At 41.3% G+C, this 27,909-nt stretch overlaps 1 protein-coding gene across 2 annotated transcripts; it reads left to right on the top strand.

Moving 5' to 3' along the window:
• The first annotated feature begins 9 nt into the window (after positions 1 to 9).
• LOC118358138 (long-chain-fatty-acid--CoA ligase ACSBG2-like) lies at positions 10 to 27,909 on the top strand. Of its 2 annotated transcripts, XM_035735629.2 has the most exons (15): positions 10 to 159; positions 2,735 to 2,809; positions 2,971 to 3,245; positions 8,102 to 8,373; positions 9,509 to 9,597; positions 10,174 to 10,294; positions 10,879 to 10,959; positions 11,284 to 11,433; positions 11,708 to 11,875; positions 12,072 to 12,253; positions 12,839 to 13,072; positions 13,300 to 13,517; positions 14,871 to 15,010; positions 15,202 to 15,445; positions 17,950 to 18,175. In XM_035735629.2, exons 2-15 carry the CDS (start codon positions 2,745 to 2,747, stop codon positions 18,033 to 18,035), a joined length of 2,325 nt encoding a protein of 774 aa, XP_035591522.2. In that variant the 5' UTR covers positions 10 to 159; positions 2,735 to 2,744; the 3' UTR covers positions 18,036 to 18,175. The 2 variants fall into 2 exon arrangements, with proteins under 2 accessions (XP_035591522.2, XP_052334568.1); XM_052478608.1 differs by lacking the exons at positions 14,871 to 15,010; positions 15,202 to 15,445; positions 17,950 to 18,175 and adding exons at positions 27,312 to 27,451; positions 27,643 to 27,909.

Below are 27,909 nucleotides of genomic sequence, written 5' to 3'. Positions count from 1 at the left end.
CCTCTACAGGCTTATCAGCTGCTGTCCTGGGTGACAGTTCCACGTTGTGCACATTACATCGAGGTCCATCCAAGTTTTGCCTGCACTCTCTCCTGTCAAGGTGATGTCATATAGCACCTGCCTCTGTCTATCCCTGTCTGAACAAAGTCTCTGAACAAGGTAGGATATCTGCTCTGTCTTTATTCAATAGAAAGGTATTATAATATTCTGCTGAATATTACTACTCTGGAATGAATTAATACATTTGTTTATGTGTGCTTACAATTCTTTCACGATAGGCTATTTTTTCATATGCCAGACCACCACGTCAATCTACAAATCACAGACAGCTCTTGCAACATGTTCCTACAGTCCTTGCTCACATGTCAGAGTGGGGAACTAGGGTCAATTGTCTGTCTGTCTGTCTGTCTGTCTGTCTGTCTGTCTGTCTGTCTGTCTGTCTGTCTGTCTGTCTGTCTGTCTGTCTGTCTGTCTGTCTGTCTGTCCGTCCGTCTGTCCATCTGTCCGTCTGTCTGTCTTGGTATACATTGGTCCGTCTGTCTTGGTTTGTGAAATCAATTTGAAGCAGTTGGACAGTTATTGCATTATAAACCTTGGTGAATATTTAGGATTATTTATTCAGCATCTACAGCAAAGCATTGACTGATACTGGGAGGTGTTAAGTTGCCTATAATTGCATGTAATTGTCTAACCATTATAACCAAGAGTAACTGTGATTTTGACTTTTAGATTGCTTTCTGGTACTGATACAGTAGCCTTCACGGTATAAATCCAATGTAATGTTTGAATTTCAGGGGCAGAGGCATGTTCAGAGTGAAAAGAATTTGACCGGTAACCTATAATAGCTGCATGTATTGGTTGCCAAATCTATATATAGATATATACATGTGTTCAAAGCAAACAAACAAACATGACCTGGCCTACATCTTAGGACATACAAAGCATGTTTGAACTAAACTGAAACAAGCAGGTTCCTCAGGTTTTATTGTTTTGCCAACAGGCTCAGGCTTATTCTTTATTGTCTTGTTAAAGCCAACACAAACAGTGCTTGCCTGGGTCACTCTAGAGCTGATGCTGCTGGAGAGATACACACATACTAAAATATATTTCAATATTTGAAATGGACAGCTCATTACTTGATGGGTTGAGGCCTTGCTCATGTAGGAACATAGATACAGAATTGTATATTTTTGTGTCAATTTGCTACTTGTTTAGAGGTAATCTGTTAAAGGACCAGTGCAGTCAAAAACTTGATTTATCTGTGTTTTATATATATTTACACGCTATGAGTTTGGAATAATACAGTGAAATTGTGAAATTGATGATATGCCCTTTTAGTGTTTGTTTGGTGGGATGGAGTGTTGACCTGCCTGCCCTGGTGACATCACCAGGCAATACATAGACCAATAAGAAAGAGTTCCAATCCTCTCTGCTAATAACAGCTAGTTTTTAGTTTTCCCCTCCTACTTAGACCACTCACAGACAGCCCTATCAAATTTCTTGCTTGGGAAATTGCTCTTGCTAAGAAGCTATTTTTGTTCATTTTGTTTTACCATTTCTAATTTAAAACAATCACGTTAAGGAGCTTAATTGTTACCCAGAAATAATTTGATATTGAGATAAAAACGCGTGCATTGATCCTTTAAGAGCGCATAGAGATTCTATCCAATTTATCTTATTTCAGTTCATTTTTTTTTTTTTGCAGAAACGTCAGTAAGCACTCATGTTTGCAGCATTCTGTGCAAAAGTTCAGTGTTTACTTTGTCACATAACTTAGGCAATTGTTTTGCAATTATGATTAACTTTTGCCGAGAGACATTTTGACCATAGTTATCTGATCTATCTGGACGGATCTTCTGTTCTTTTCTTGTTGAAGTGGTGAAACAAAACAATGTCCTCATGAACCAGACAAAAATGCTATGTCACTGTTATGAGCTCTGTCTCAATATTGTAACTACTTGTTTGGAATTTGAAGTGACCACATCCATTTTTCTCTCTCCATACATGTTCAGCAGCTTCTTGGCAATATGGTATACTCAAGCCATGTCATCATTATGACTGTCATAGCTAAACTAGAGCAGTTATGTGTGGAAATTGTCTTCAATTTCAAGATAAAACACAAGATGGCATAATTTCATTGACATTTTTCATCTTGGCTGATTGACATCATGTCGGAGATAATGATGAGGTATCATGGTCAAGTAACCCAACATGTTACTCTATGTGCACTACATGCTTTGGGCCTATGTTGTATTTGAGACATGTTAAAAACCAACACATTTACTATGTGTGCCTGTGGAGATAACTACTGTACAGGACCTTGACTGAGATCTGCCTTTGAAGATAAGACAAAAAAATGGTGTTTCGGCAGAAATACCCGCTCTTTCTCAGTCACTTTGTAATTTAAAAATCAACCGTCTTGGTGTAACCTGCTATATTTAAGTGAAAGGTCGGAAAAAGCTCTTCAAATGGTTACAGGTTTTTTGGTACAAACCCTTTAAATTCGCCATTCGTTATCAATTGAACTAAGCAGCTATTGACACACTACCCCTGACGCTGTCATGTTGCAATACCCACTCATATAAAGATCCAGGAGGTTACACTTCTTCTCTTCAATCAGTAGAATATCAGGAGCCTTTGCACAAATTTGATTCATTTGATATGTAAAGCTTGTTCATCATGATCTAGTGGTTTCTGCACGTCCAATGTAGATCATTTACGTCTTTTATTTAAGCAATTACAAGATGTCTGAACAAGAGGATTCCATTGTCCTCAATGGGGTTCCTGTCGTAGAGAAGAGTTCTGAGAGGTATGTGGACTTATAGTAATCTTCTATGCTGGAGAACAAATTCTGTCAGGACAGTTGAAGTACCAGTTTATGGTTGCTAAATATTCACCAAATAATGGTACAGTATTTTATGACTGAGTGTTTCTTTAAAGCATATTTTATTTTCGTGTGCTTCATTCTAGTTGTGTGAGTGACATTCCTCTTGGAGAAACCGAACAGTTACCACCAGTCTCCAAACTCCAACAGAACAGAAACCATTCCAGTCCCCTTGTCAATGGAGGAGTAGTAGACCATCCACAGCCAAACTCTGAGTCCGAGTCAGATGGAGAGGGTAAAGACAGCCAGGAGACAGCTGCTGTAGAACCTGCAATGATAACCACAGCAAGCATACCTGAAGCACCAACCAAACCACCCAGATCACCAGGACTAGAGGGACCTCAATGGGATCCTCTCTCAGGTAATAGCAGTTTATGGTGATCATAGGTAGAGCTAAGATGTTTTTTTATAGGATATGGACTCAACTTAATTAACGGAAGCAGATCAGATGTTTATCACCTATAAGAGAAACATGATTGTGTTTTGTAGTTAATAATACAGCAGTTATAAAGAAACGTGTGGAACAGGTTGACAGAAATGTGCCTAAAAGCATAATTAGTTCAAGGTTACAGTTATTCTGAACTTCTAGGAAATGTGTTATTTCTTGAGGAAGAAAATGATTTACCTGTCCCCCATTGCATGATTTTGATCAATCAACCTTTTCTATTTAATCAGAGCCAGTTTCACCACTCAAAACTGATTGGTGGGTAGGCAGGGACATTCCATAGCTTCCTCTATTCTCTGAATCAATATGATACAGGCAGCCCAGCTCTAGTTAAGAGGGTTCAAATGGTTATGCTTCACACTGAGACAGCGAAGAAGGGTGGGATAGAGATAGTCCAGTCTGATTCTCAGAAATAGACACACACCCTGACTTCTGTTTTATTTAACCCTTATTTTACAAAGTAAGTTCACTGAGAACACATTCTCATTCTGTACCTGCCTGCGGTCCACTGGGGACAGGGCAGGGGAATACTAGTCGTTGAGATTACTTCATAAACGACCACTGATGGCAGGAAACTGCTGCCCCTGCTGTCCCCATACTACAAGTGGTCAGATGACATGGATGCTACGCTACAGGACTGTTATACTAGCACAGACTGGAAAATGTTCCGGGATATATCCAATGGCATTGAGGAGTATACCACCTTAGTCATTGGCTTAATCAATAAGTGCATCGACGACGTCGACCCCACAGTGACCGTACGTACATATCCCAACCAGAAGACATGGATTACAGGCAACATCCACGAGCTAAAGGCTAGAGCTGCCGCTTTCAAGGAGTGGGACACTAATCCGGACGCCTATAAGAAATCCCGCAATGCCCTCAGACGATCCATCAAACAAGCGAAGAGTCAATATAGGATTGAGGTTGAATCCTACTACACCAGCTCTGACGCTCATAAGATATGTCAGGGCTTGAAAACTATTACGGACTACAAAGGGAACCCCAGATGCGAGCTGCCCAGTGACGTGAGCCTACCAGACGAGCTAAAAATGCCTTTTATGCTTTCTTCGAGGCAAGCAACACTGAAGCATGCACGAGAGCACCAGCTGTTCTGGATGACTGTGCGATAACACTCTCGGTAGCCAATGTGAGCAAGACCGTTAAACAGGTCAACATTCACAAAGCCGCTGGGCCAGATGTATTACCAGGACTAGCACTCAAAACATGCGCGGACCAACTGACTGGTGTCTTCACTGACATGTTCAACCTTTCCCTGACCGAGTCTGTAATACCTACATGTTTCAAACAGACCACCATTGTCCCTGTGCCCAAGGAAGCAAAGGTAACCTGCCTAAATATTACCGCCCCGTGGCACTATGTGAGAATGCTATTCATTGACTACAGCTCAGCGTTCAACACCATAGTGCCCACGAAGCTCATCACTAAGCTAAGAACCCTAGGACTAAACACCTCCCTCTGCAACTGGATCCTGGACTTCCTGATGGGCCACCCCCAGGTGGTAAGGGTAGGAAACAACACGTCTGTCACGCTGATCCTCAACACGGGAGCCCCTCAGGGGTGTGTACTTAGTTCCCTCCTGTACTCCCTGTTCACCCACGACTGTGTGGCCAAACAATACTCCAACACCATCATTAAGTTTGCTGATGACACAACAGTGGTAGGCCTGATCACCGGCAACGATGAGACAGCCTATAGGGAGGAGGTCAGAGAACTGGCAGTGTGGTGCCAGGACCACAACTTCTCCCTCAATGTGAGCAAGACAAAGGAGCTGATCGTGGACTACAGGAAAAGGCGGGCCAAACAGGCCCTTATTAACATCAACGGGGCTGTAGTGGAGTGGGCCGAGAGTTTCAAGTTCCTAGGTGACAACATTACGAAAGATAATTTATGGTTCGAACACACCAAGACAGTCGTGAAGAGTGCACGACAAAACCTGTTCCCCCTCAGGAGAGTGAAAAGATTTGGCATGGGTCTCCAGATCCTCAAAAAGATCTACAGCTGCACCATCGAGAGCATCTTGACCGATTGCATCACATCTTGATATGGCACTCCTCGGCATCTGACCCTAAGGCACTACAGAGGGGACTAAGCTTCCTGCAGTCCAGGATCTACAGTGGGGAGAACAAGTATTTGATACAGAGGTCTGTAATTTCTTATCATAGGTACACTTCAACTGTGAGAGATGGAATCTAAAACAAAAATCCAGAAAATCACATTGTATGATTTTTAAGTAATTAATTCGCATTTTATTGCATAACGTAAGTATTTGATCACCTACCAACCAGTTAGAATTCCGGCTCTCACAGACCTGCTAGTTTTTCTTTAAGAAGCCTTCCTGTTCTCCACTCATTACCTGTATTAACTGCACCTGTTTGAACTCGTTACCTGTATAAAAGACACCTGTCCACACACTCAATCAAACAGACTCCAACCTCTCCACAATGGCCAAGACCAGAGAGCTGTGTACGGACATCAGGGCTACAATTGTAGACCTGCACAAGGCTGGGATGGGCTACAGGACAATAGGCAAGCAGCTTGGTGAGAAAGCAACAACTGTTGGCGCAATTATTAGAAAATAGAAGAAGTTCAAGATGACGGTCAATCACCCTCGGTCTGGGGCTCCATGCAAGATCTCACCTCGTGGGGCATCAATGATCATGAGGAAGGTGAGGGATCAGTCCAGAACTACACGGCAGGACCTGGTCAATGACCTGAAGAGAACTGGGACCACAGTCTCAAAGAAACCATTAGTAACACATTACGCCGTCATGGATTAAAATCCTGCAGCGCACGAAAGGTCCCCCTGCTCAAGCCAGCGCATGTCCAGGCCCGTCTGAAGTTTGCCAATGACCATCTGGATGATCCAGAGGAGGAATGGGAGAAGTTCATGTGGTCTGATGAGACAAAAATAGAGATTTTTGGTCTAAACTCCACTCGCCGTGTTTGGAGGAAGAAGAAGGATGAAGACAACCCCAAGAACACCAACCCAACCGTGAAGCATGGAGGTGGAAATATCATTCTTTGGGGATGCTCTTCTGCAAAGGGGACAGGACGACTGCACCGTATTGAGGGGAGGATGGATGGGGCCATGTATCGCGAGATCTTGGCCAACAACCTCCTTCCCTCAGTAAGAGCATTGAAGATGGGTCGTGGCTGGGTCTTCCAGCATGACAACGACCTGAAACACACAGCCAGGGCAACTAAGGAGTGGCTCCATAAGAAGCATTTCAAGGTCCTGTAGTGGCCTAGCCAGTCTCTAGACCTGAACCCAATAGAAAATCTTTGGAGGGAGCTGAAAGTCCGTATTGCCCAGCGACAGCCAAAATCCCTGCTGCAGTGTGTGCAAACCTGGTCAAGAACTACAGGAAACGTATGATCTCTGTAATTGCAAACAATGGTTTCTGTACCAAATATTGTTCTGCTTTTCTGATGTATCAAATACTTATGTCATGTAATAAAATGCAAATTAATTACTTAAAAACCATGTGATTTTCTGGATGTTTGTTTTAGATTCCGTCTCTCACAGTTGAAGTGTACCTATGATAAAAATGACAGACCTCTACATGCTTTGTAAGTAGGAAAATCGGCAAAATCGGCAGTGTATCAAATACTTGTTCTCCCCACTGTATATAATAGGCGGTGTCAGAGGAAAGCCCATAAAATTGTCAGAGACTCCAGTCACCCAAGTCATAGACTGTTTTCTCTGCTACCGCACGGCAAGTGGAGCGCCAAGTCTACTGGAGCGCCAAGTCTAGGACCAAAAGGCTCCTTTACAGCTTCTACCCCCAAGCCATAAGACTGCGGAACAATTAATCAAATGGCCACCGGACTATTACATTGACCCCCCCCCCCCCCTCCATTTGTTTTGTACACTGCTGCTACTCGCTGTTTATTGTCTATGCATAGTTACTTCATCCCTACCTACATGTACAAATGACCTCTAACCTGTACCCCTGCACACTGACTCGGTACCGGTACCCCTTGTATATAGCCTCGTTATTGTTGTTATTGTGTTACTTTTTATTATTTTTACTTTAGTTTATTTGGAAAATATTTTCTTAACTCTTCTTGAACTGTACTGTTGGTTAAGGGCTTGTAAGTAAGCATTTCACACTAAGGTCTACACTGTTGGTTAAGGGCTTGTAAGTAAGCATTTCACACTCAGGTCTACACTGTTGGTTAAGGGCTTGTAAGTAAGCATTTCACACTAAGGTCTACACTGTTGGTTAAGGATTTGTAAGTAAGCATATCACACTCTTGTCTACACTGTTGGTTAAGGGCTTGTAAGTAAGTATTTCACACTAAGGTCTACACTGTTGGTTAAGGGCTTGTAAGTAAGCATTTCACACTCAGGTCTACACTGTTGGTTAAGGGCTTGTAAGTAAGCATTTCACACTAAGGTCTACACTGTTGGTTAAGGTCTTGTAAGTAAGCATTTCACACTAAGGTCTACACTGTTGGTTAAGGGCTTGTAAGTAAGCATTTCACACTCAGGTCTACACTGTTGGTTAAGGGCTTGTAAGTAAGCATTTCACACTCAGGTCTACACTGTTGGTTAAGGGCTTGTAAAGTAAGCATTTCACACTCAGGTCTACACTGTTGGTTAAGGGCTTGTAAGTAAGCATTTCACACTCAGGTCTACACTGTTGGTTAAGGGCTTGTAAGTAAGCATTTCACACTCAGGTCTACACTTGTTGTATTCGACGCATGTGACAAATTACGTTTGATTTGATTTGATTTCACTACAGGTGCCTCGGTGCCCCTGAAGCTGTCGGATGTGTCTCTGGCCCCAGCGGAGCAGCTCTGGTGCTCCTTTAGGGATCAGGCGGTCAAGCTGAGGATGACTGAGACAGGGCTGGGCTGCAAGGCCCCCATGACCGTCCACCAGATGTTCCTGGAGACGGTGGAGAACTACGGAGACCTGCCTGCACTGGCATCTAAGAAAGAGGGGCAGTGGGTCACCCTGACCTGGAGGGAGTATTTCCAGCAGTGCCGACTGGCGGCCAAGAGCTTCCTCAAGGTCTGTTCATTGGTGTAGTTGTTGTGTCGGTGTCTGTGCTCTTTAGTTGCTCTCTGTTCTATGCTTGCGTGGAATTTAATGGAAAATTAATCTCTCAAAGTTCTATGTTATGATGTACTTTTACCTGGATGTATTCTGCATTTTTTAGTGTCTGTATCTATACAGAGGCGTATGAGTATTTTTGAACTTTGCCAGTGAATTCTAATGAAGATCTGTTAACATCACTGAAAACTGGCAAATTTGAGCCAGATTTGGCCAGCGGGTGGTTTTATTTGGCCCCCCAAATTTTCTAAGCTAAAAAATATATATGTAGATTAGTATTATATGTCTTTTTTCATTGTTGGAAATAAGCCCTAAGTGAAATTAACTAAAGACATCTCCCACAGATAATAGAGAGATGCGTGATCGTATACAAATGTAAGCAAGGTTTGAAATCATTATGTTTTAGTCAAACATATCTTTTTGGGCTTCTTGCAGTCAATCTGAGGTCTACAAATTATTTGTAATTTTATTTTTTTTAAATTTGACATTTGAGTCATTTAGCAGACGCTCTTATCCAGAACCACTTACATTAGTGAGTGCATACATTTTCATACTTTTCATTATCAACTGGGTGGTTTCAGTTCTGAATGCTAATTGGCTGACAGCCGTGGTATATCACGGGTGTTACGAAATATGTATTTTTACTGCTCTAATTACGTTGGTAACCAGTTTATGATAGCCATAAGGCACTTCAGGGGGTTGTTTTATATGTCCAATATACCACGGCTGAGGGCCTTATTGCTTAATTTAAAAATTGTCTCAAGGCTGAATCTAGTTGATGATCCCTGGGCTATGGACTATTTAGAATTTTACCTCCAGTGAAAGGGGATGATGAATGTTGACACAGCAGAAATAATTTCCTTTTTTTCTCATTGCCATGTCTGTCTCCTTGTAAGAATGGTGCTGGTGAAAACCAACACTTGGGTGTGTTAGATTCAATGCTTAAGTTACGTCTCCAGTGTCAAGGAGAGGCTATAAACTGGAGTACTTTTCAAAGCATCACGTAGGTCAACAGTAAATGAGGCAGTGTGCCACATTCTTATTGATTCTAAATGTTTCTTTCGGACTCTTTCTCTTCTTCTCTCTACTGTAGTTGGGGCTGGAGCGTTACCATGGTGTCGGTATTCTGGGCTTTAACTCTCCAGAGTGGTTAATCTCAGACATTGGCTGTATCCTGGCTGGGTAATAATAACAACATTTGACTTCTGCTTTTAACCCCCTCTGAAAGAGACACACATACTGTACATACACAGGTTTTTGGAGAGATGCGGGGGGGCTGCCACACTGGGTGCCTGGGGAGATGTTGTTGTGGGGGGTTAAGTGCCTTGCTCAAGGAAACAACGGCAGGCCAAATATTTTCCCGTCAGACCCGGAATTCGAACTGGTAAACCTCCGGTTACTGGCTCACCTCTCTAACCAGTAGACTACCTGCCGCCCCTATTATTATACATCTAGCATGCACTATCTTACCATGCACTATCTTACCATGCACTATTTTACCATGCACTATTTTACCATGCACTATTTTACCATGCACTATCTTACCATGCACTATCTTACCATGCACTATCTTACCATGCACTATCTTACCATGCACTATAATACCATGCACTACTCTGCATATTGTTCATACTGTAAATGCTGTGTGACTTGGACAACCAGCTGCTTCAGCAGTCTAAACCACCTTCACAGTCTAAACCACCTTCACAGTCTAAACTGCCTCAATAAGAAAGTTGTTTGATGTGTGTTGTGTGCCAGGGGTTTTGCTGCAGGCATCTACACCACCAACTCCCCCGAGGCATGTCAGTATGTAGCAGACAACTGTGAGGCCAATGTCCTTGTGGTGGAGAACCACAAACAGCTCCTCAAAATCCTCCAGGTGAGACCCCATAACACATACTGAACTATACGGTTCCCCTGGTCGTGTCTGCCAATAAAATAAAATAAAGAAATGTACACATATCTGGTATACTCCCATTGTGATTTTATTAAACGCAGAAAAAAATATGTTTCGATCTGAGTTGGATCTTCGTCAGGTGATACACCACTGTGAAACACACCTACTTAAATAACCTCTAGAGGCATGTACATTCGGTCAGTTGAATACATTTGACACATTAACATCACAATAAATTACACAGTAGACATAAGGAAAACATGAATACACTTTGGTTTTATTTATCCATGTCAAGTAATATACAGTAGGTGTGCAATAGATTTTTAAAACGGGTGAGACAAATGCGTCAATTATTTTGTATACAATAATATATGGAGAAAACTGAAATATACCAATAGCCATGAAACCTATGCACAGAATTATGCAAATAATATACACATTAAAAAAAAGAATTAATCCATTACTGTGCTGTTTTATTTGTAAGTAGATCAAGTGAAAATGTTTAATTCTAAATTCTGTGCCAAAATGATTAATTCTAAAATTCCTACTTTGTCCATACCTTTCAGGTTAAGGACAAGCTTCCACACTTGAAAGCTATCGTTCAGTACAAAGATGAACTGCAACAGAAGCTGCCAAACTTGTACACTGTAAGTTTGCATCAAAATAATATCTATAAACAAGATCAAGTTTAGCCAGCTGGAAAAAAAACATGATTTATTTGCCTAATAGATAGAAATGTTAGTAGCACACATTATTTCCTAGAATATTTCCTTTCCTACACTGTAACTGTGAGACTGTTAATCCATTCACATTACTGAGCAAACAGCTTTGTTAACACAGCCACCATAGTTGCTGGAACCCTTCTGAAAAGGATCATGTGAATAGAAAATATCTAAGCCAGCACAGTACGATTCGTATTGGCTCTATAATGTGAATCAGGTGTTACCGACTCAACCTCTGTCCTCCTACAGTGGGCTGAGTTTATGAAGCTGGGTGAGGAGGTGTCTGATGAACGGCTAGATGCTGTGGTGGACAGTCAGAGGGCTAACCAGTGTTGTACACTCATCTACACCTCTGGAACCACAGGCAACCCCAAAGGGGTCATGCTGAGTCATGACAATGTGAGTATTCCTATTGAGGAAAAAGCTCTATATTTACATGTACATTAACTGTACTGCAGTAACCATCTGGCCTTCCCTTCATCCTCACAGAATGTGGTGGCTCCCTCAGACACATTACAGTAGTACTATATGGTTGAGATAGCTCTGTGGCCACTGTGCTCTGGATACAGTATGTGAAAAAGTCACAATTCTGTCCATGTATTGTTCACGGTAAGGACAAACAAAAAAGTAGCGTATAGTTTTTCCTCTAAGTGGTGACCGACTCTCTCCTCAGATCACCTGGACTTCAAATGCGGTGGGCACCATGCCAGATCTGAAACATGGTGAGGAGGTGGTGGTGAGCTACCTGCCCCTGAGCCATGTAGCTGCCCAGGTCAACGACATGTGGATCGCCATGAGATTCGCAGCGGTGACGTATTTCGCAGAACCAGACGCCCTGAAGGTCAGAATCCATAACTATTATACTACAGAAATTGATGATGTGCATTACTTTCCATTCAAAATGCTATTTACATTGGGAACAATTGATTGAATTGTGGTAGTTTGGTTTTGACTTGGTTGGGAAGGGTGGGACTGGAGTAACTTGGACTGGAGTAACTTGATATGACTTGATAACCAGCAACTTTATGATTTCATAGGGCTCTTTGGGGACTACTCTGAAAGAGGTGCGCCCCACCAGTTTCCTGGGAGTTCCCCGTGTGTGGGAGAAGATGCAGGAGAAGATGAAAGCCATTGGTGCCAAGTCCTCTGGTATGAGGAAAAGAGTGGCAGACTGGGCTAAATCCATCGGATTGCAAGCCAGCTACAGTGCCATGAATGGGTAAGAATTTAGCTCAGGTTCTTGTTGTTCAATCAAACCCGTACTGCAGAAATAATGCAGATTTTCAGTGCATCAAATTTCACCCATAGACATGATCTTATCAATAACAATAAAAAACATGCCCAAATAGCATTTTTTTGTATTCTAAACTAGATTAAATTCCAGCCAAGTTTGGCGACTAGTAAATCTTTTTTAATCCTCCCGCTTTGGGCTGGATATGTCAATTTGTTTTGTTCATACATGCATAATCTATGGGCAGAATTACTGTCTTACCTCAATTAGCCAGCAAACCCCTAGTTTATTCAGCGCCATTTTCCCTACATTTTACACCATGTGGGCCAGGCCCCTAGCAATTTGAGTTTCAGCCAATCAGCCCCTCACCATTTGAGAGACAGCTAGCAAGATGCACACACAGCAAAACAAGAGACAGCGAGCAATGACGCGGTGCACAATGTTCGGGAACCGCTTTTGGCTCGTGAGTGCCACTATCAGAACTACTGCTAAAAAGTATACAAAGGTAACAGAGAATCTCTTTAATCTTTTACACCATGTGTGGCATTCCTCCTTGTTTGTTGTGGATTCCAGTGAGAACCTGTTGCCCTGGGGCTACATGCTGGCAAACAACCTGGTTTTTAAGAAGGTTCACTGGGCCATGGGCCTGGACCGCTGCAGGAACTGCTTAACAGGGGCCGCACCCATCACCAGGGAGACCCTGGAGTATTTCATGAGCCTTCGTCTCCCCTTGTATGAGCTGTATGGGATGAGTGAAAGCACCGGCCCTCACACCATCTCCTGGGAGAATAACTTCAAGATCATGAGGTCAGCAACTGGAAAACTAGGATGTCCACTGACAATTTTTAATGACTGTTTACATTCATTAATTTGTAGTTGACAAAGCTAGCACTGTGATAGCAAAACATGAATTGATACCGATAAGCCATCAGATATAAAAGTGACATTTAATACATTCTTGCTTTGCGGTCTCACCGTAGAAAGAGTAGACAGCAAACTGTCAACAACAAAGAATATCTTGATGTTGTCCTCAGCTGTGGAAAGGTGGTGAATGGCTGCCAGACAAAGTTGGACAAGCCAGACGAGGATGGGAATGGTGAGATCTGTTTCTGGGGGCGTCATGTGTTCATGGGCTACCTGAACGAGCCAGAAAAGACTGAGGAGGCCTTGGACCAGGAGGGCTGGCTGCACTCTGGAGACCTGGGCAAGCACGACAAGGACAACTTCCTGTTCATCACAGGGAGGATAAAGGGTATAGTACTTAGAGTAGTGATGCTAGGCGGGCAGGTGCTGCCCGCACCTGCCTGCCTAGAATCACTACTCTGGACGGTTCTGACTTAGAATATGTGGACAACAATAAATACCTGGCTAGACTGTAAACTCTCCTTACAGATTCATATTAAGCATCTCCAATCCAAAATTAAATCTGGAATCGGCTTCCTATTTCGCAACAAAGCCTCCTTCACTCATGCTGCCAAACATACCCTTGTAAAACGGACTATTCTGCCGATCCTTGACTTCGGCGATGTAATTTACAAAATAGCCTCCAACACTCTACTCAGCAAATTGGATGCAGTCTATCACAGTGCCATCCGTTTTGTCACCAAAGCCTCATATACTATCCACCATTGCGAACTGCATGCTCTCGTTGGCTGGTCCTCGCTACATACTCGTTGCCTAACCCACTGGCTCCTGGTCATCTATAAGTCTTTGCTAGGTAAAGCTCCGCCTTATCTCAGCTCACTGGTCACCATAGCAACACCCACCCGTAGCACGCGCTCCAGCAGGTATATTTCACTGGTCATCCCCAAAGTCAACACCTCCTTTGGCCACCTTTCCTTCCAGTTCTCTGCTGCCAATGACTGGAACAAATTGAAAAAATCACTGAAGTTGGAGACTTATATCTCCCTCACTAACTTTAAGCATCAGCTGTCATAGCAGCTTACCAATCGCTGCAGCTGTACACAGCCCATCTGTAAATAACCCATCCAACCAATTATCTACCTCATCGTCATATTTATTTATTTTTCTGCTCTTTTGCACACCAGTATTTCTACTTGCACATCCTCATCTGCACATCTATCACTCCAGTGTTAATTGATACATTGTAATTACTTTGCTACTATGGCTTATTTATTGCCTTACCTCATTACTTCCTTTGCAGACACTGTTTACAGATTTTCTATTGTGTTATTGACTGTACGTTTGTTTATCCCATGTGTAACTCTGTGTTGTTGTTTTTGTCGCACTGCTTTGCTTTATCTTGGCCAGGTCGCAGTTGTAAATGAGAACTTGTTCTCAACTGGCCTACCTGGTTAAATAAAGGTGAAATAAAAAAGAAATAACAAAAATAGTTTATTTTCTAGATGTACTGTATATAGCCATTACACAACATGCCTGCCAGTGTTCTGTTTTGATGTGAGTAAGATGCTGTTTCCTCAAGACACTGATCTAAGGTCGATTTTGTGTACCTTCCCCTGATCCTAAGTCTGTGCCTAAGGGTAACTCCTACCTTGAGCCTGGATATACAAGATAATCATCATTGAACATCATGTAGATCTATGATCTAAATATCTAGCTAAGTATGACATATCTTGTCCTGCAGAGCTGATCATAACAGCAGGAGGAGAGAATATTCCACCTGTGCCCATTGAGGATGCAGTGAAAGCAGAGACCGCCATCATCAGCAACGCCATGTTGCTCGGAGACAAGCTCAAATTCCTCTCTATGATGCTCACACTCAAAGTAAGGCCTCAAACATTAGATGTGGACTGTATTGCCAACTCATATGTTCATTGGCATACTTTAGAATTATTGCTTTAGAATTATTAAGCAATTCAAATAGAATTATACAGCACAAACAGATCTGGAACCAGGCTCTGTTCAGAAAGACTCCTGAATCACTCCTAACCTTTGACCCCACGCTCCTTCTGTAGTGTGTAGTCGACGACAACGGCGATCCAACGGACGAGTTGACCCCAGAGGCCTTGGCGTTCTGCCAGCAGCGTGGCGTCATGGCAACCAAGGCCTCTGAGATTATAGCCAGTGAGGAGCCAGCTATTTACAAGGCCATCCAGGAGGGCATAGAGCGAGTAAATGCTAAGGCCAACTCCAACGCCCAGAGGGTCCAGAAGTGGGTCATTTTGGACAGAGACTTCTCCATATCCGGGGGAGAACTGGGTGAGTCAGTCAGTGTGAGAAATATATACAGTACCAGTCAAAAGTTTGGACACACCCACTCATTCAAGGATTTGTATTTTTTGGGGCTATTTTCTACATTATAGAATAATAGTGAAGACATCAAAACTATGAAATCACACATATGGAATCATGTAGTAACCAAAAAAGTGTTAAACAAATCACTTTATATTTTAGAATCATAAAAGTAGCCACCCTTTGCCTTGATGACAGCTTTGCACACTCTTGGCATTCTCTCAACTAGCTTCATGAAGAATGCTTTTCCAACAGTCTTGAAGGAGTTCCCACATATGCTGAGCACTTGTTGGCTGTTTTTTCTTCACTCTGCGGTACAACTCATCTCAATTGGATTGAGGTTGGGTGATTGTGGAGGCCAGGTCATCTGATGCAGCATTCCATCACTCTCCTTATTGGTCAAATAGCCCTTACACAGCCTGGAGGTGTGTTTTGGCTCACTGTCCTGTTGAAAAACTAATAATAGTCCCGCTAAGCGCAAACAAGCTGGGATGGCGTATCGCTGCAGAATGATGTGGTAGCCATGCTGGTTAAGTGTGCCTTGAATTCTAAATAAGTCACTGACAGTGTCACCAGCAAAGCACCATCACACCTCCCTATCCATGCTTCACGGTGGGAACCACACATGCAGAGATCATCTCTTCACCTATTCTGCGTCTCACAAAGACACTGCGGTTGGAAGTACTTTTGTACTCATCAGACCAAAGGACTGATTACCACCGGTATGATGTCCATTGCTCATGTTTCTTGGCCCAAGCAAGTATCCTCTTCTTATTGGTGTCCTTTAGTTGTGGTTTCTTTGCAGCAATTCAACCATCGGGCTCCCGAGTGACGCTGTAAGGAAGTCTGGGTGTAGCTGGTGTAAATGTATTTTACTCAACATATAATAAATGCAATACAAAAACAGAACCCACAATAACAGACCTTCCTACATAGAAACAATCACAAACATGGGGGAACAGAGGGTTAAATAATGAACAAGTAATTGGGAGATTGAAACCAGGTGTGTAAGTCAAAGACAAAACAAATGGAAAATGAAAAGTGGATCGGCGATGGCTAGAAGGCCGGTGACGTCAACCGCCAAACGCCGCCCGAATAAGGAGAGGGACCGACTTCGGCGGAACTCGTGACAGGCGCAGTGGTCTAAGGCACTGCATCTCAGTGCTAGAGGCATCACTACAGACCCTGGTTTTATTCCAGGCTGTATTACATCAGGCCGTCATTGAGAGTCCCATAGGCTTAGCATCGTCCTGGCTAGGGTTTGGCCTGGGTAGGCCGTCATTGTAAATATGAATTTGCTCTTAACTGACTTGCCTAGTTAAATGAAGGTTAATTAAATAAAGGTCTGATTCAAACAGTCTCCTCTGAACAGTTGATGTTGAGATGTGTCTCTTACTTGTACTCTGAAGCATTTATTTGGGCCACAATCTGAGGTGCAGTTAACTCTAATGAACTTATCCTCAGCAGCAGAGGTAACTCTGGGTCTTCCTTTCATGTGGCAGTCCTTATGAGAGCCAGTTTCATCATAGCACTTGATTGTTTTTGCGATTGCACTTGAAGAAACTTTCAAAGTTCTTGAAATTTTCCAGATTGACTGACCTTCATGTCTTCAGGTAATGATGGACTGTCATTTCCCCTTGCTTATTTGAGCTGTTCTTACCATAATATGGACTTGGTCTTTTACCAAATAGGGCTACTCTGTATATCACCCTTACCTTGTCACAACACAACTGATTGGCTCAAACGCATTAAGATGCACTTTTAACAAGGCTACTTGTTAATTGAAATGCATTCCAGGTGGCTACCTCATGAAGCTGGTTGAGAGAATGCCAAGAGTGTGCAAAGCTGTAATCAAGGCAAAGGGTGGCTATTTTGAAGTATTTCAAATATAAAATATATTTTGATTTGTCTAAGACGTTTTTGGTTACTACATGATTCCATATGTTTTATTTCATAGTGTTGATGTCTTCACTATTAATCAACAATGTAGAACATAGTAAAAATAAAGAGAAACCCTTGAATGAGTAGGTGTGTCCAAACATTTGATAGTACTGTATATTAAACTAACTTAGATTGTTAAACTAAAGCTAGTCTTGTGATGTTACTGTATGTAATTTTCAATAGATAATTCGCTATTTCAGAATTTGACACACTTTTACAAAGAACGTCGAGATTGAAGTAAATGTTTTGCCAGTAATGTTTATCACGCACAATATCTGAAGTTAATCATATACGGTATCTGAAATGAATGTTTTGCCAGTAATGTTCATCACGTACAGTATCTGACGAGGCAGCCGTGTGACTGTTTCAAACTAAACAACATTCCTCTGGATACCATTACATGATATAATATTTCTTCCAAGCTGTTGAGTACATCAAATGTGATTGGAGCACAGGAACGAGAGGATACTTATTTTGAGAGCACAATGAGTCTGGTTCAATATCCTTTCTTTCTTCAATATTCTCTCCAGGACCTACCATGAAGCTAAAGAGGGGGGTTGTTGTCAAAATGTTCCAGGAGAAAATCAATGCTATTTATGGAATGGCACAAGAGTAACAGAGGCACTCAAACAGGACTGGAGAACATTGGACTGTTGTAGTCATTGACCTATCAAATATATCTGCTCTATGTCAATATTTAAGCTGTTTTTATGCACATAAGATTACACAGCAACGATATTAGCACTTTTTTGTAAATAAACCATATAATCATCAATGCCAAATCTAGTGTCCACAACTGTGCAAGCAGTTTGTGCTTCTGGTAGAAAAAAATAACAATAACTGTAATTGCAACCGTAGCAATACTTTCAAAGTCGTATCACTGTCATAGACCTTTATTTTATTATTTGTAAAATATATGTTTGCAAAAAAACACTTATTTTCTCTCAACATGTTCAAGGAGAATCTAAGGACATATCAGGGACAATCATTTAGCACTGCAACATAGTACACATCACTTTAAGTGAAGGACAATGATACGGACACATATTATTTTATCATTAATGTTATGTTTTTGATTCCATAAAAATACTATGAATCACAACAATTGTTTGGAATTTTACCCAATGCTTTTCTGTGTACATGAAGAAATATTGAAATGTAAATGTTTATGTGTTACATGAACTTGATCAATAAAATCAGAAACGATTTCGAGCCAACAAGCTCTTCTGGACAAAAAAAGTAACGTTGGTAGTATCTCACACACACCTTACTTGCTGCTGTCCAATTTAGTGTCTGTTTTTTCACTGCAGCAGCAATTAAAAATCTCCTCATCAGAGAACGGTGCCAGAGATGTGATAGCTATGACTTGATAGAAACCATTTGTGAAGAGGCTTTATGCTAGCTACATACAGTAAATTTGGATAGTATTCAGACCCCTTGAGTTTTTCCACATTTTCCACAAAAATTGATTGAATTGTCTCTCTCATCAATCTACACACAATACTCTATAATGACAAAGCAAAATTCAGGTTTTTATACATTTTTGCAAAAAAAAAAAAAAAAAAAAATATCTCATTTACATAAGTATTCAGACCCTTTACTCAGTACTTTGTTGAAGCACCTTTGGTAGAGTATTCAGACCCTTTACTCAGTACTTTGTTGAAGCACCTTTGGTAGAGTATTCAGACCCTTTCCCTTTTTCCTCATTTTGTTACATTACAGCCTTATTCTAAAATGGATTAAATACAAATAATTCCTTATTCATCTACACACAATACCCCATAATGACAAAGTGAAAACAGGTTTTTAGACATTGTTGCAAGTTTAAAAAAATAAAAACACATCTTATCTACATAAATATTTATAACCTTTGCAATAAGACTCAAAATTGAACTCAGGCGCATCCTGTTTCCATTGATCATCCTTTAGATGTTTCTAAAATTGTATTGGAGTCCACTTTTGGTAAATTCAATTGATTGGACATGATTTGGAAAGGCACACACTTGTCTATACAGTTGACAGTGCATGTCAGAGCAAACAACAAGCCGTGAGGTTGAAGAAATTGTCCGCAGAGCTCCAAGACAGTATTGTGTCGAGGCACAGATCTGGGGAAGGGTAGCAAAAATATTCTAAGGCATTGGAGGTCACTCTGACAGAGCTCCAGAGCTCCTCTGTGGAGATGTGAGAACCAACCAGAAGGACAACCATCCCTGCAGCACTCCACCAATCAGGCCTTTATGGTAGAGTGGCCAGACGGAAGCCACTCCTCACTAAAAGGCATATGACAGCCCACTTGGAGTTTGCCGAAAGGCAACTAAAGACTCTTAGACCATGAGAAACAAGATTCTCTGGTCTGATGAAACCAAGATTGAACTCTTTGGCCTGAATGCCAAGCGTCAGGTCTGGAGGAAACCTGGCACCATCCCTATGGTGAAGGGCGGTGGTGGCAGCATCATGCTGTGGGGATGTTTTTCAGCGGCAGGGACTGTGAGACTAGTCAGAATCGAGGGAAAGATGAAAGGAGCAAAGTACAGAGAGATCGTGGGGTGGCAGGTAGCATAGTGGTTAGAGCATTGGGCCAGTAACCGAAAGGTTTCTAGACTGAATCCCTGAGCTGACAAGGTGAAATTCTGTTGTTCTGCCAAGGCAGTTAACCCACTGTTAACAAGGCAGTAAACCCACTGTTCCTAGGCCGTCATTTAAGTACGTTTTTTTTTACTGACTTGCCTAGTTAAATAAAGGTTCAATAAAATTACAAAAAATACAAGCTTTGCACACCTGTATTTGGGGAGTTTCTCCCATTCTTCTCTGCAGATCCTCTCAAGCTCTGTCAGGTTGGATGGGGTGTGTCGTTGCACAACTATTTTCAGGTCTCTCCAGAGATGTTCGATCGGGTTCAAGTCTGGTCTCTGGCTGGGCCACTCAAGGACATTCAGAGACTTGTCCCGAAGCCAGTCCTGCGTTGTCTTGACTGTGTGATTAAGGTCGTTATCCTGTTGGGAGGTGAACCTTCACCCCCAGTCTGAGGTCCTGAGCGCTCTCATGACGTTGCCCTCTTTGGGTACAGCAAGCCCCATCCCCCTCTCCCTGTCTACTACACCCAGGCTGATGTGGTCAGAGAGAGGTCGTAAATTCTTGGAGGAGATTATCTCCTCATGGCCACAGTATAGAGACAGAGTGAATTTTCATAGAGAACAATGGAATTTCTTCCACCTCACAGAACTGGAGAACCAAACTACATTTATGTTCTGGAGAAGGTATACAAGATCGGTGAAGAATCCAGCTACGAACTGGTCCGTTTGGTACAATTTTGTGAAACTCATGGGAGACAATACGGGCACATTACCATAACGCTCTTCATATAATAGCCTCAGATATGAGGTTTACATCTAATTGTTGTATAAGATGAATGAGTGAGGATGATACTGTTTGTAAAATTGTGTAATGTGATTTTGAACTGTTTAATGAAGGAAACTCCAATTTCCTAAAAAGTTTCACTAAGTTCTTGGCACGCCCCCAGGGGCACAGACAGGACCAGGCGTCATGAGACAGTCCTTATCGGTGTTCCGAATAAAAAAAACACTTTGAGAATTTCTCAACAGACCATATTTCCCTCAGTTACGAGAGGACAAAGGCTGCAGACCAGCTTACCTCGATAACGAGAGAGCCAAGGTTTGAGTAGATGGCTGAATCTTTTAACCATACCAGGTGGTTAAACTATTAGACTATCGATACCGACAGAATAAGAACAAGTCTTTGATATTAATTACTAGTCTGCAGCTAGGAATTCGGTATCATTGAACGCGAAGACCGACAGCCGCCGAAACATCTATCCATAACGACATGAATGAATGTCGCTCTGAACTATCCATTCTAACCACGACAGAGAGAGAGAGAGGATGGACACTCTCCAACAGAAACACATTTTTTAACAGAGACCCCGACGACACACTGAGCGTAAATATATATATATATTGATTGCAATTGTTCCCGAATGAGTGAGTGTTCATGTGCAAAGGATTAGCATTTCAATTGTTATAATGATCAACTCTGTAGTGACTTCTCAGCTGACCCCCACTCCCCTTTTGCACACCAAGCCACGTTGCCGGTTTATCCCATTAGGGAAACTCCGTTATCATTTCCTTGTAACTATCTACTGTTTGTTTATGCATTTCTGTGAATTACTTAGTAAATAAATTATTTTAAGACAATTCATGTATAGATGACTCATAGTTAAGACTGGATTCGTGCAGATTGAATGAGGAATGAGACTAACGTGAGGTCAAAAATAATTCATTAATCAGAAGACTATCGATCAGATATGAAAATATCTGAAAAGTTATATTAGGAAAATTCTAACTTTGTAATAAGAATATTTTCCTTTGTGCCCCGACTTCCTAGTTAATTACAGTTACATGATTAATCAGTTTAATCGCGTAATAATAATTACAGAGAGTCATTTGATAAAGATGAATCTTCAGTTTAATGATAGTAAAGACACGACAGCGCTCTGGAGCAGGTTTTCATCAAGGATTTAATTTTTTACATTTTAATTGAACTTTAACTAGGCAAGTCAGTAAAGAACAAATTCTTATTTACAATGACGGCCTACTGGGGAACATTGGCTTAACTGCCTTGTTCAGGGACAGAACGACAGATTTTCAACTTTTCAGCTCAGGGATTTGATCCAGCAACCTTTCAAATAATGTCCCAATGCTCTAATCACTAGGCTACCTGCCACCCCGTAGCTTGAAGAAGACTCAAGTCTGTAATACCTGATAAAGGTGCTTCAACAAAGTACTGAGTAAAGGCTCTGAATACTTATGTAAATTCTAAAAAACTGTTTTTTGTTTTGTCGTTACGGGTTATTGTGTGTGGATTAAGGGGGAAATTAGCAATTTCATCCATTTTAGAATAAGGCTGTATCATAACAAAATGTGGAAAAAGTCAAGGAGTCTGAATAGTTTGCAAACAGTGACACCAACCACTGGTTGGTGTTCTTCGGGTACTGTATCTGAACCTATTGATGTCACCAAACTACAGGAACCCACGGCAAAGTTTCTCATTCTAAGAACTGAAGCCATAAACGTTGAGGTTCCACAAAAATAGGTCTCAAATTCTTAACACTAGAATTACCATCAAATTATCACTAGTTTTTAAAATGACCACTTTTCCCCTCAAAGATCCAACAAGATTGGGTAGGTAAGTAATATATAGGTTGTTCAACCAATTTGGTGCCTTTTGACATGTGTAACTTTGTGAAAAGAAACTTGATTTCACCTCATTTTTAAATGATTTCATATAGAGCACATGATCAACTTAATAGAAACAAGTTTTGCCATCTCAAGAAAAAATTGACTATAGTACTTTTAAGTACCAAATAAAGTAACAGGGTTGGCAAACAGAGTTGGCGATTTCACCTTAAATCAGCCATAAATCCCCTTGAGTCAGTGGAAATGGACATTTATTGTGAGCAACAGGGCGGGACAATTGAAAGTAAGCTTCACAATTTTTTTCTATTCATATATAGTTTACACCTATCCACTCCTTTCAGAACCTAACTACAGTGGGAAGAAAAGCTTAGAGGGTAACGACTGTCAGTGGTGTGAGTGACAGACAGTAAGGGCCAGTTGAGATTTGAAGGAATGTCCTCTCAAAGCCCTCCAGGCCACTAGCCTGGTCAACCAGACTGACTGCTGTTCTCACGTTTGGTTTCAACGCAGTGTCCTTGTAGTTTATGAGGCGTCAAGGCCAATGTAGGACAAAGAGAATTTGGCCAATTGTCAAACAACATTTTAACAGACAAATTGATCAAATCAATGACTGGTCAAAGTAATTTAGCATTTTATTTGTGGGGAAAGATGACTGATGGCTGCATACTGATTGTACGTAGTTAAATCCCTTATGTGCTTGCAGCAAGATAGGCAACTGCCATTTCTGAGGTTGAATATAAGCCAAATCCCCAAAGAGATGATTTTATGTAATGGGTCAATCAAATGATCCATTGAGAGAGCAATGAGCTCCTTATTGGCCAACATTCACACCTGCACTGGGAACCCATTGTCAACAACACGCAGCAGAATGCTGACCTACTTGGGTTCATTATTATGTTCAAAATGTGTTTACGTATTACAGTATTCAATTAATCATTGAATCAATAATATCTGACTATCATTAATGAATAACTACAAAATGGAACATTTCTTTTTACACCATATGAAAAAGTTATACACACACATTAGTTACAGTTGATGATACTGTAATGCCCCCATGTAGCAACAATCACTGATCCAATTAAGAATACTATGCTGATGCACACCCATTTTTTTGAAGAGGTGCTGACTAAAGTAACTAAACTGTATTGAAATAATTATAAATCTGAAGGAGGCACTGCGTGGTTATACCCATTAAATTGTTGGGAACATATTTAGAGTGTGCAACTTTATTTTTGTAACAATCATTTTTTGCTGAGTTTATATGTTTTTATATATGTTTCAATACGACTTTTAGTAACACTGCTAGTATATTTTAGGTTAACTGTTTTGAACTCCAAGCACAGATAGGACACATGAAAATGAGTCTGCTTAAGCATTAAACATGCAAAAATAAATAATATATATGTGCCACAGCATCAGTTTGAGTCAAACCTCCGATCTGTTTTCTATCATTTGGAATTAGTCCACTGCACCAAAGCTGTTCATTTTAGTCTATTCAAATAGACCCCATTTCAAAGGAAACAAGCACTCATTAAGATCAGATGTGGCCAATTAGTGGGCACGGCCAACACACCTGAACCTGAGTTTTGTTGACGCTGAGAACAGAATGTATGTTTTTAAATAACATTCATAGAACGTTCTTTGAACCTTACTGTTTTCTTGTGGTCTTTATGGAAAGTTCTATTAATGTTCTGAGAACATGACTTTAAATATAACCATGATGAAACCTGTAAAAAACGTTATGCTGAAGTACTGACATCCCCATCTAAGAAACATGGTTCTCAGAACATTGTGCTAGCTGGGAATTTGTTTATTTTTGACTGCGAACAATCGCAGTAAATGACTTGATTGTTACCCAGAAATGATTTGATACTGAGATAACGTCTGCATTGGGCCTTTATATAATCCACTAAATAATGCTAATATTAGCTTTTGCATTTTAACATTTAACTTTTTTTTTAAAACTCAAAATATGTCACTAAACCAAGACTCAGGTACAAGCCAGTTTCATGGTACAGATAATGTTCTACAATATATTAAACCCGTGACATTTTTGTAGAATGACCCATTTACAGAAGTTCTAGTAGCCTAATTTTCTCCAAAAGTTGGGTTTATAACGTTGGTCTCAAAATGTAAAATAGACAAGCATCAGAATTATCTGAATGACTTTTGATTCTGTAGCCTAAACCTGAATTGCAGAAGTTTGTTTACAACCCGAGTTCAAGTGAGTACAAGCTTAACTGAATGACAACAGAGACAGAAAACAATACGTCATTTTATTGAATAGTTTGGGGTAGGCCTTGTCTCCAAGAAATGCCCCTCAAAGCCAGCATTCCTCGAGGATGAGGCTTACCCCAAACTATTCAATAAAATTCCATATTCTATTCTGTTTTACCTCAATAAGCAATTAAATAAATATTTTGAAAGCGACTGTTTTCTGGATGATGTAAGATAAACAGTACCAGTCAAAAGTTTGGATACACCTACTCATTTAAGGGTTTTTCTTTATTTGTACTATTTTCTACATTGTAAAATAATAGTGAAGACATCAAAACTATGAAATAAAACATATGGAATCTAAAAAAGTGTTAAACAAATACAAATATTGTTGCCCTGGGGCTTCATGCTGGCAAACCACCTGGTTTTTAAGAAGTTGGGCCATGGGCCTGGACCGCTGCAGGAACTGCTTAACAGGGGCCGCACCCATCACTATGGAGACCCTGGAGTATTTTATGAGCCTTCGCCTCCCCTTGTATGAGCTGTATGGGATGAGTGAAAGCACCGGCCCTCACACCATCTCCTGGGAGAATAACTTCAAGATCATGAGGTCAGCAACTGGAAAACTAGGATGTCCACTGACAATTTTTAATGACTGTTTACATTCATTAATTTGTAGTTGACAAAGCTAGCACTGTGATAGCAAAACATGAATTGATACCAATAAGCCATCAGATATAAAAGTGACATTTAATACATTCTTGCTTTACGGTCTCACCGTAGAAAGAGTAGACAGCAAACTGTCAACAACAAAGAATATCTTGATGTTGTCCTCAGCTGTGGAAAGGTGGTGAATGGCTGCCAGACAAAGTTGGACAAGCCAGACGAGGATAGGAATGGTGAGATCTGTTTCTGGGGGCGTCATGAGGCCTTGGACCAGGAGGGCTGGCTGCACTCTGGAGCAAGCACGAAAAGGACAACATCCTGTTCATCACAGGGAGGATAAAGGGTATAGTACTTATTTCTAGTTTGTTTTCTAGATCTACAGTACTGTATATAGCCATTACACAACATGGCTGCCAGTGTTGGGTGTTGATGTGAGAAAGATGCTGTTTCCTTTGTGTACCTTCCCCTGATCCTAAGTCTGTGCCTAAGGGTAACTCCTACCTTGAGCCTGGATATACAAGATAATCATCATTGAACATCATGTAGATCTATGATCTAAATATCTTGCTAAGTATAACATATTCATATTAAGCATCTCCAATCCAAAATTAAATTTAGAATCGGCTTCCTATTTCGCAACAAAGCCTCCTTCACTCATGCTGCCAAACATACCCTTGTAAAACGGACTATTCTGCCGATCCTTGACTTTGGCGATGTAATTTACAAAATAGCCTCCAACACTCTACTCAGCAAATTGGATGCAGTCTATCACAGTGCCATCCGTTTTGTCACCAAAGCCTCATATACTACCCACCCTTGCGAACTGCATGCTCTCGTTGGCTGGTCCTCGCTACATACTCGTTGCCTAACCCACTGGCTCCTGGTCATCTATAAGTCTTTGCTAGGTAAAGCTCCACCTTATCTCAGCTCCCTCGTCACCATAGCAACACCCACCCGTAGCACGCGCTCCAGCAGGTATATTTCACTGGTCATCCCCAAAGTCAACACCTGCTTTGGCCACCTTTCCTTCCAGTTCTCTGCTGCCAATGACTGGAACAAATTGCAAAAATCACTGAAGTTGGAGACTTATATCTCCCTCACTAACTTTAAGCATCAGCTGTCATAGCAGCTTGCCAATCGCTGCAGCTGTACACAGCCCATCTGTAAATAACCCATCCAACCAATTATCTACCTCATCGTCATATTTATTTATTTTTCTGCTCTTTTGCACACCAGTATTCCTACTTGCACATCCTCATCTGCACATCTATCACTCCAGTGTTAATTGATACATTCTAATTACTTTGCTACTATGGCCTATTTATTGCCTTTCCTCATTACTTTCTTTGCAGACACTGTTTACAGATTTTCTAGTGTGTTATTGACTGTACGTTTGTTGATCCCATGTGTAACTCTGTGTTGTTGTTTTTGTCGCACTGCTTTGCTTTATCTTGGCCAGGTCGCAGTTGTAAATGAGAACTTGTTCTCAACTGGCCTACCTGGTTAAATAAAGGTGAAATAAAAAAGAAATAAAAAAAATAGTTTATTTTCTAGATGTACTGTATATAGCCATTACACAATATGCCTTCCAGTGTTCTGTTTTGATGTGAGTAAGATGCTGTTTCCTCAAGACACTGATCTAAGGTTGATTTTGTGTACCTTCCCCTGATCCTAAGTCTGTGCCTAAGGGTAACTACTACCTTGAGCCTGGATATACAAGATAATCATCATTGAACATCATGTAGATCTATGATCTAAATATCTAGCTAAGTATGACATATCTTGTCCTGCAGAGCTGATCATAACAGCAGGAGGGGAGAATATTCCACCTGTGCCCATTGAGGATGCAGTGAAAGCAGAGACCGCCATCATCAGCAACGCCATGTTGCTCGGAGACAAGCTCAAAGTCCTCTCTATGATGCTCACACTCAAAGTAAGACCTCAAACATTAGTTGTGGACTGTATTGCCAACTCATATGTTCATTGGCATACTTTAGAATTATTGCTTTAGAATTATTAAGCAATTCAAATAGAATTATACAGCACAAACAGATCTGGAACCAGGCTCTGTTCAGAAAGACTCCTGGATCACTCCTAACCTTGGGCCCCACTCTCCCTCCGTAGTGTGCAGTCGACGACAACGGTTATATGACGGACGAGCTGACCCCAGAGGCCTTGGCATTCTGCCAGCAGCGTGGTGTCATGGAAACCAAGGCCTCTGAGATTATAGCCAGTAAGGAGCCAGCTGTTTACAAGGCCATCCAGGAGGGCATAGAGCTAAGGCCAACTCCAACGCCCAGAGGGTCCAGAAGTGGGTCATTTTGGACAGAGACTTCTCCATATCCGGGGGAGAACTGGGTGAGTCAGTCAGTGTGAGAAATATATACAGTA

Source organism: Oncorhynchus keta, chromosome 25 (genome assembly GCF_023373465.1).
Source record: "Oncorhynchus keta strain PuntledgeMale-10-30-2019 chromosome 25, Oket_V2, whole genome shotgun sequence".
NCBI classification, from domain to species: domain Eukaryota; kingdom Metazoa; phylum Chordata; class Actinopteri; order Salmoniformes; family Salmonidae; genus Oncorhynchus; species Oncorhynchus keta.
The sequence above is the reverse complement of the archived record's forward strand: the minus strand, read 5'-3'. Positions and strand labels throughout refer to the sequence as shown.